Here is a 10,477-nt window from a genome sequence, read left to right on the forward strand (position 1 = left end):
TACTACTCAATTACAGTAGCCCAAAAGGTGGTGACAGGTGTCACCAACCAGCTACCTTCTCCAAGGTCAGCAGTTTAAAATTAAGAGACAATAGCAAACAGACTTGGTATCTTTGCTATAAACTTTCTAAATTGTTCTTCTTTCATTCCATAAAAGTTTGCAAACTTAGATAATAAAGCTGTAATTATCAAAAGTTTTATTTTTCAAAATAAGTTGACATTGTAATTTTTATGTTCTTTGATTTTAACCTTATGAATTTCTTTCCCTCTCCAAAATTTAGTGAACATGTGTAGAATGGATAAGTAAATACCAGAGTAGGAAAACATATTACTCTAATACAATAATAGTTGAGAAAACAACAACTTATAAGCTATACACAGAGATGCCAACTATTTCAAATAACTGAGTGTAATGATTGTAAACAGAGCCCTTTATCATTTGCGGCTACTAGGTCTGACCAATGTCTCTATGCTGTTTATTATCATATTATTATTATAACTATTATTATTTATTACTGCTATAGATTGCTCATTTATGACTATGTTTTGTATATTTAATAAATAAATTTAAAAAATTCTTTTGAAATTATGTCTTTTATTTAGACCAGAGTAACAAACATACTGGTAAAACAACATTGAACATGCACAAACAGTAAGCAGTAAAAGCACTAGTTTATATCATGTTTATGACACTTATTGTAATAGTTTTGCAGCTGTTGCAGCCTTTGCTTTCATGAGAATGTCTCTGGATGGTTTGGAGTTATAATAACATTGTCAATTTGACTGCATACACATCTAGTGTGTTATAATACTGCTCAAAACTGAGGTGCTCAAGTTTGGTCTGAACTTGCTTTTGTTTTTAGTCACTAAACTAAATATCCTTTCACTGTCAGCATTAGAATGGAAGATTGTAAAAATTCCAAGCATAACCCTACACAGAATACCATACTTTTGGTTCCCATTTCCATCCTTAACTGTAGACAACTGAACCCAAAACTTGTCAACATTCAACTGAAGGACAGTTTCTGAGAAAGTATCAATTTGATAGTTCAAATATTGCCCTTCCAACTTGTCAATAGTGCCATGCTCATGTGTATTAACAAGGACAGGATACCTGTATGTGAAGAAGCGTAGAGAAGATAAATCTTTGCTGACTTTCAGTTTTGGATCAGCAACCTCTGCGTGAATCAGAAGTTCATCATTTAGAGGTAAATGTTTCATCATGTAATCTGAAGCTGCAATGTGGTATTTCTTGACACTGGTGTAGAAGCTGATCAGGTCCAGGTCCTTTTCATATTTAACAATGTAATCCTTGGCAGCATTTCCAATAGAAACTGCCTCATCAGATTTGTGTAAGGATTCATTGTTGTAGTCAAGTTCAGTGATGTTGCCTTCAAGATATTTTGGCTTGATGTATCTGACAAGTATATTTTTAACTTGTGTAATCAGAGTTATATGCATAATGTGTATGCAAGGTTCTTCTCTTTGCAATATCAAATTGGCTATGCTCTGCGCATAACTTTTCTTGGTGACTTCCTTGCTAGCTCTCGTTTTTCCTTTTCTTTTTTCATTGATTGTCTCTTCTTTAGTTCAAGATCAGACTGCCTAAACATATATTGAGTTATATCAAATGTTTCTTTGCTTTTGGAGACTGTTGTCTTGTGTCCCTGTGTGGCTGGGAGGGTGTCTTGACTGTTAAAGTCTTGCTGCCTGACTGAGCTGCACATTTAGATCCTTTTGAATCTAGTTTTTCCTTTTCACAGTGAAAATACTTCTTCAATGGCTTCCCCATGTCCAATATTCTGTTGAGACACACCCAAAGTGGTAGCCATCTTGTGTTAACAAGTTGTATAATTTTTCTTGTTTCTTTGTCATACAATCCTTAAAATTCTTTGAAATGTTGTTTTCTGCTAGCACTTTTGTCCAGAAAATAGTAGATATCTATCAATATATCAGAAACTGGGCAGGGCAGTTCTCTGGAAGCTTTCTGGGCAGCAATATTCATGAGGTGACAGGCACAGCCCATGAAGTAAATGCTAGGCTGCCGTCTTGAAGTGTATCCCATCACACCTTTACCTGTACCAGACATAACTGGGGCATTGTCTGAAGAAAAACTAAGGCAGTTTTCCCATGGAATTTTCCTCTTTGTCAATTCATGGTCCAAAAGCTTGAAAATATTCTCTCCCATTGAAGCTTCTTTCCATTCCACCATTGTCAAAAAGAGAACAAACAATTTTTCCAAGCAAAGGGCCATGATATGGTACAATCACTGGATACAGTTGAGTCATCCATGTCTGTGGATCCATCTGCAGCTAAACTGTAAACAGTGTTAGTAAGTATGCTTGAAATCATTTTGTCATCTTCACAACCCAAGTAGTTTTGGGTTGTAGTTTTGGTTTTAGCACAGCCATATTGTTTTTGCTATATCAGAGTCTGGGAACATTTTTCTGAATAGATGTCCTGCATGATCAGCTACAGCTAGGAGTAAATTATGAGCAATGATGAATTGTGTGAACATCACTTCTGCATTTATGGTTTCATATTCTGAATTCTTATTCATAAATGTCCTTATCTGCATCGTTTTTGTCTTCGCCTCAGCCTTTTGTTGGCGAGATGCCAATTTTGTATGTCTGGAACAATCATTTATCCTGCCATGTGCTACAGAAAAATCGATGTGGCAAACTGTACAACATGCACGACTGTCCATTGACTTTTGACGCAATGACCGGATATTTTGCACTATACTCTTTCCTAAATTTTTTAACAGTTTTAGTCCTTTTAGATTTGCCAGAAACAAGATAATCTGGTGAATGAGGCCTCTTTTCAACAACATGTGAATGATCGCATTGGTGTTTCTATGCTGCTTAGAAAACGAGAAATACCCATCTACGCAAGCTCTGATTGGCTGACAAGCACTGATGACATAACTATGAATTCCCCCATATAACCAGTATGGAGAAGCACCGCACTCAAACTATTGGTAGATGTCAAAGATACAAATATTTTTTATTATTTTAAGCACAAACACGATTATTGCAAGTAGCCATTTGGACAATGTTTTTATTTATTATCAAAATTTATTTGTATCTCACTAGAAATTTTCTTTACACCCCTTTCAAGCCCTAGGGGAACAATTTATCACTTTATTGTATAGGCTTATATAATAATCTGGGAGTTGCAACAAGTTGTAATATTTGTCTGTTTGAGTGTGTAGTCATAATGTATACACCAAAATTGTAATGGGGCATCTCTGTATATGATTTGACAAAATATTGGTTTGTTTTCTTCAGATAAGATCAGTACTATAGAACACAAGGTTTATATATCATTACAAAGACAAAACATAGGAGATTAAATACAACAGGATATAGGCAAAGGTCAAGTCAGGACAAATATACAAATGGTGAATAGAAATTGCCAAATACAGCTGATGTTGTTAGAACCATTATCACAAATTAATGAGAGACTGTTTGCATTGGTGATTTTGATAGTTTCTGAACAATATCTTTTTTAGATTCAGTAAGAATCAAAATGTAAAACAGTATAATAAATCCTAAAAATAGTGTATTATACATGTCAGAATTTATAGAAAATTACACATTTAACAGAAGTTTGTCATCTGACTTGAGATGAAGAAAACAGAACAATAGAATGATGTAATTTTTTATTTTTTACAATTAGGTGTAATACAAGTTAATGGTGTACATAACTTATTTAAATTATGGTAAAAACACAGTAATGATGCACACAAAGCTGAAGGTATACTAGTAAAAGGCAATCAATTAACTGTTTGGTCAATAAATAAAGAATTTTTTTTTTTACACATGCACTTTGCCTCTAATAAGTAATTGAACAAAGTTTGGTAATATGTGAATCATTTCATCACGCCAGTGGCTAGTTGATTATCCATTACTGCAGTAGACAATATGAGAGGATCAGCTGATTCTTGTTTACATTTGTGTTTTCTGATGTTGATCCCAGATGGCAGCACATAAGAATTTTTGGCAAAGATTTCAAGACCAGGGGAAATTAGTGAACTGTTGCAGTGGAGAAATTTTTTTGGCTATTATGAAGTAAAGTCAATTTCCACACTTAACAGTAATTGAGGTTCAAAGGGCTTTCATCAATTTTTACAGTGAAAGGATTAAAGCTTTCAGTAATTTTCATCATGTTATATATTCTTCCTAAATCGTGTTGGGTACATTGCATTAACATTTATGCTATATATATTCAGGTTTATGGTTTTAATATTTTTCTTGAGGATTTTGCAGTGTAAAAAAATATCCTACACATATACTTATAAAAAAACAGCCAAATTTTACTAGGTTCCTGTTATAGACTGAAGTAATTTAAGTGTTGTTGCATTGTTTTAAATACATTTATTACTGTGTGTACAAGTTTGTTTTTTTTAATTAAAGGAATACATGTACAAGTTTCAATTTGAGTTTTAGATTATGTAATTTTTAATGGTCATATATTCTAGACTTCCACAATTCACAACTTAAACTTCCCACAAAATCTACTATATTCCACAGCAATATAATGAAAAATATGAAACAAAAATATTTGGCCAACTGGTAAAGTATTATGGTACTGAGCACTGCACAATATTCATTCAACACCCTTGTAAATATAATAATGTGAAAGGTTATACTTAATTTGGCTGTTTGTTTTAGAGCAAAGCCACACTGACCTATCTTCTGTGTCTACTGTGGAAAATTGAACCACAGATTTTTTTCATCATAAGTCCACAGATTTACTATTCTCCTATCAGGGGACATTTAACTTGAAATCAACAGTTTGGATTATTATTCCAGTGTCCCCTTTCACTTTTTATCACAAACTACACCTCTAAAGTAATTAAAGACAGTCTCAGTCACCTCTGTATGTGAAGCAGAAAAACACACATATATATACCTCACCCATCTGGCTGAAGTGATTGTGCTAAAAATAAGACAGGTGGGTAAAATGGTTTTAAACCTACATCTAATTTCCCTCTCTCATTTACTCCTATACTGAGCATGTGAAGGCAACGCTATATTTCTGTTTCACAAGGAAAGTCCTTACCACTGGTTTATCTTGATATATTGTTTTGGTATTATGACTACTACTGAGAAATCATCATTAAATTAAGATCATGAAGTTACTTAATAGCAAAAAGTAATTTCCTATATAGTGTAACCTGCTTTAATGTTTATCTACAGTTACTGAGTTACTGGGTGTATCTTTACAATGAGCAATAAGTTTAATCTAAACCCTATCATTTATATTGTTGCTACTTGTTTATTTTCAGCTAATATATCTCTTGCATATTTAAAAAATACTAAAATATTCTGAACAAAATGTGTTAGATTTAAATCAATACCCAGTGTTTGCTCTAACTAGTGTTTTTCAGTCCCTGACAGATCATGGTAATTTTTTGTGATAGCACGTGAATACAATAGTCTATGTAGTAAACAGGAAGAAAATAATAATTGTTACATCGGTAAGTGTGGAAGATATAAATGACAGAAAGAATAACTAAGGGTGCTAGCAGTGGCAGAATATTAGTAAGTGTGTTTGAGTTAATGATGTAAGGAAGGGTAAGTCAAGGGAGTTGGGAAGTACAAGAGACTGGTAAAAACATTTAAAGAACAAAAGCAAAAATTAAGTTTGTCAGGAATATTGGGTTGCTAAGTTCCTCCCTTCACTAACAAAGATGTGAACAGATTCCACATCTTGAAAAATACAAAAAAATGTGCATAAATTTAGTATTGGCCAGGAAATTATTAAAGAAAAATTTAGAAGTTTTAAAATTTATGGGGCTCCTGAGCCAGAAAAAAAAATTTCCAGGAATAATAAAAGAGGTTACACATTGTGTAATTAAATCCTTTATTAACACTTGTGTTTGTGTAGCAGGTCAGAAGCCTAGAAGCTGAGTAATGTTACATCTATTTCTAATGGAGGTGAAAGCAATGTCCAGGTAATTATTGGCTAGTTAAATCTCAATTCTGTGGTGAGGCTTATTAAAAATGCCCTGTAAAGCCATCTGAGAAAGCTTACAATTTTGTTGTACAGGCAGCAATGTTGAACACAAGGAAAATCTTGTCTCGCAAATCTTATGACTTTATTTAAATGTGCCATTACTTGTGTCACCAAGGTCAAAGAAGTAGATTTTATACCAGAATATATGGTAGGCTTCTGAGAAAATACTACATAAAAACAGAAAATATATTAAAGAGATGTACCTGTATGGGTGGGGTCAGTGGACAAGATAGTTGATTGATTAAAAGGAAGAAAATAAAGGATTGCAAAGAATTCAGTTAAACTGGAGTTGCAACCGGATGTTACTTCTGTACTGTAACTCTCACTCTATTTCCTATAGATAAATGACACTGCTCTGAAGAAATGGTTAAAAACTGGTCAAGGTTACTGACATTAAAATTTAAGATCACACTGACTGTGAAGAGAATGCCAATGTTTTACAAAGTAACAGAGAAATTATCATCATTTGGTAAATTAAACAAATGAATCATAGATGTATTTGCATTTAAGCTACTGTAATGCAACCTAATTATCACCTTGACAGAAACCAACTCAATACTTACAATAGTGTTTTTAAAACATATTACATTTTGGTAGATTAGCTTATTTTAAAGCATTTCAGGCAGTATGCCGTTGCCCATGGAAAAGCAATTTTGGTTATATAATATGAGGACAGGCAATAGTTCTGTGGAACGAATGAAAGGTGTTGGTATTATTAATGGTATAATTACTGGGCAGTATGGAAAAACAATTTTGGCTATATCATATGAGGATAGGCAATAGTTCTGTGGAACAAACGAAAAAAGGTGTTGGTGTTATTGATGATATAATTATTCAGATTATCAACTCTATTATGTGTAGTATTATTTACACAATATTTTGACTATTGAATTCTCATGCAGCATCAGGTGCTATATTAGACGTTTCATGTGTGCATCACAACCAGAAAATTTTGTGTGGTATTACCAGGATTTGAACCCCTGAACCTGCATTCCCCAATACAGGCACTCTAACCAGATTCACAGGTTGAAACATTGCAAAAAAACAACAAAAACACAATGTATATAGGAATAACAATCTGAATTATATTATGATGAGGACAGGCAAGATCTCTGAAATAGTTTTCAAAAAAATATTAGAAATATTCCAATTCAGGTATTGAAGATTATCAAAGAAATTAACAGTTTCGATACATCATATTTTTTCACATGTAATTATGAGAATAGTACCAGTAGGGCAATAAGACACAAATCTTTCTAAAAATTAATAGCATTTAATGTTGCTTAAGGGATGTCTCGACAAATATTTAAAATGGTTATTATTATTATCTTCAATACCTGGGATAGCCTCGCTTGATAAGCAAGCTCTTTGTTGTACGTCAAAGTTAAATGCTACCATGTTAATTATCACGCACCTAAGACTAGGTTAGGGCTAAGAAAATTTCGTATCTCGAAACTTTTCAAACTTTTTAGAAAATATAAACTATTTATCCTAGTATAATGTACGCAGTATTAATTGACTTACGTTGGACTGGAAACATCCTGGTTCCTCCAGAGGGATAATTTTAAGTTTAAAGTAACAGTTTTATTGTTCAATAGCTCTACAAAGTTTACAAGAAAACCTGCAATGCCTTAATTCTCAAATATGGCGACAAAGTGACGTCAGAAGAAATTAGCCTCGCTAGCAGTACAATTAAAATTCAAATATTATACAGTTTTCACTAGGATATTTTCAATTTTTTGATATATGTTAGATTTATTGAGTGTTACTACATTTTAAGTACATACCTACAAAAAAAAAACACGCTAAAACGTTACACTTGGCCGATAAGAACATTATATTAAAATTATTCAAGCATTTAAATCACAACTGTATATCTCAGCCTCCCGCCGGTACTTCCGTAAGTCTACAGATTTACAACACTAAAAATCAGGGGTTCGATTCCCCTTGGTGAACTGAGCAGATGGCCCAATGTGACTTCGCTATAAGAAAGCACACATAATATCTCATGATGATTATAAATAGGTTAGATATTTCATAAAATTTGTATCCGCCCGTAAAAAACTGGCATGTCTGCGAACTCACTGTTAAAAACCGGATTTTAGTTTGTTTTGAATTTTGCACAAAGCTACTCGAGGGCTATCTCTGCTAGTCGTCCCTAATTTAGCAATGTAAAACTAGAGGGAAGGCAGCTTGTTATCACCACCCACCGCCAATTCTTGGGCTACTCTTTTACCAAGGATTAGTGGGATTGACCGTCGCATTATAACGCCCCCACGTCTGAAAGGGCAAGCATGTTTGGTGCGACCGGGATTCGAACCCGCGATCATCGGATGACGAGTCGAACGCCTTAACACACTTGGCCATGCCAGGCCTATTTTGTTTTAGAATAACGCAATTTTTCAACAGCGTTGCTAAAAACGCATTTAACTTTAAAATAATATTGAGAAAATACCATCCCATGATGCCAAATTAACGGCGAAGAAACACAGTTTTATTGTTAGGTATTGTATTTTAAATCTAATTTTTTTTTTAATGTTTATATTTGAAAGATAAATGATACATTAATTATTTACAACTTCACCTGGTTTATAATTTTGGTACCCGAAAAAAAATTATATAATGACTAAGAAATAATCGAATAAAGAATTAGTTATTTAAGATATAAAATTTTAAGATATACACAATTAAAAACGCAAGTAATTAGATAATAGCTGCCTTGTTATTTTTTATGGAAATATTTGTTAGTCTCTGGAATTTATTTTCAATGAGTTACAATGTAAAATTTTTCTAACAAAAGTTATCACAAGAGTTCCATGAAGAAAGGTTTAATATTTATTGGTATAGATTATTTTCGTTATATTTACACACTTCTTACCTTTAACGAATTATTTCTAGTATTGTATATACTTACTATGACAAAAAAAAAGTACCCTAAAATATGTCGAAAACATATAAATCATATTAGGTGGCAAATTAATATGTATTAGTGTAAAACACGTGTTGTTGTTTTTTGTTTTTCTCAGCGACCAGAAGTAACTTAAAAGGTATATTATACAGAAACATAAGCATATTTGAGCCATTTGGCATTTTGCAATTTGTTTGAACCAGTACCGTTACTTTCCTGGAAAAAATAACACGAAGAAAAGTGGATGGAATACCAAATAACAAGGACATGAAGACATCTGTCTACAAAAGTATTTAAACATAATATATATGCATACAGAAATTACACAGTAACAACATACAGCTATTTAAAAAAAAAAAAAAAAACCTTCCTCATCTTATGAGACTTCTTTACTTTTAACTTTCTTCAATCACAAAGGTCATTTTGAGTCTTTATTCCAAATTGCTTTGAACAATGGGGTGAAGGTATTAAAATAGCTAAAGGCGTGTTATTCGCCGTGGATTAAACGGTCAAGTCAACGACCCTAGGTATAAATATCCTTAATTTTGAACAACTGATTAAAGGAAAGATAGCCAGCTAGTAGCATCCATCGCCATAAGGGTATTGTCTGGTTCTGTGATCCAACTAATGAAATTGGCAGTTGAAATAGTAGAGTATGTTCAATAGTACTATATCTCGAGATCAGGACCTTTTGACAAACAAACTACTAGGCCACACCCAGCCATCTGGCAAATATAATAATATTTATAATAGTTTAATCCGTTTCCATCGAGTTACAAAGCTTAGTTTAGGTTAATTGTTTTGTTTTCACCTTGTCTTACTAATCCTAAGTTAAGATACTGACGAACACTTCTTACAGTGTTAATAAATTCGTATATTTATTAACTTTAGAGTCTAAACATTGAAAACTTCGATATTTCAGCCCATATTAGAGGAACATGACATTATATTTGTAATTATTATTAGTCATGCAATGCCTGAAGATGCCCCACTCCCATGGAATGAAAAGTCACAATTTTAATTGTTTAAAAAAATCCCCTTTAAGACAAATCACAATATTAAAATTAGTCATCCAGTGCAATACTAATATAATTAATGCGTAATAATGAATATTTATTTACTTGTGTATTACATCCTTCCATTGTCGATGGTAGGATGCTGGAAATATACTTTCATTAGATATTTTATGTTCAAAAGAAAAGTTATTTTATTGGTTATTTGTCGTTTTGTGAATGTACCGGGACTGATGAACTGCTACATACAGACGCACAAATAAAAACAATAAAGGACTGAAGTGTCAGTCATTGTGTTTACGGATCCACATTTACCGTTTGGTGGCACTGCAAGTAGTAATGGAAGATTGCACTGATAGTGTGCAGAAAAGTCAGACCATTAGTTGATATACATACTGTTACAGAAAGGTCAGATGCATTTATACTAACAACTCTTTAAAAAACAATGTACTTTGGGTTTGAGAATATGTAAGTGTAGGTACAATTCAACTTATCATTACTTCTGGTCCAAATGATCCAACTAATCGTTACTC

The 10,477-nt window shown here is 32.9% G+C and overlaps 1 protein-coding gene across 5 annotated transcripts in view; it reads right to left on the bottom strand.

Moving 5' to 3' along the window:
- Positions 1-7,683, bottom strand: part of LOC143257124 (protein argonaute-2-like) — a 64,973-nt gene extending 57,290 nt beyond the window's left edge. For all 5 annotated transcript variants that reach the window (XR_013031695.1, XR_013031694.1, XM_076515391.1 and 2 more), the window contains exon 1: positions 7,548-7,683. Coding sequence is in view for 3 of the 5 variants with exons in the window: in XM_076515391.1 (XP_076371506.1) it covers positions 7,548-7,563 (16 nt within the window). In the remaining 2 variants the exon portion in view is untranslated. The remainder of the gene's footprint in view (positions 1-7,547) is intronic.
- Positions 7,684-10,477: the final 2,794 nt, after the last annotated feature.

The sequence above is a fragment of the Tachypleus tridentatus genome, chromosome 7 (genome assembly GCF_004210375.1).
Source record: "Tachypleus tridentatus isolate NWPU-2018 chromosome 7, ASM421037v1, whole genome shotgun sequence".
NCBI lineage: Eukaryota > Metazoa > Arthropoda > Merostomata > Xiphosura > Limulidae > Tachypleus > Tachypleus tridentatus.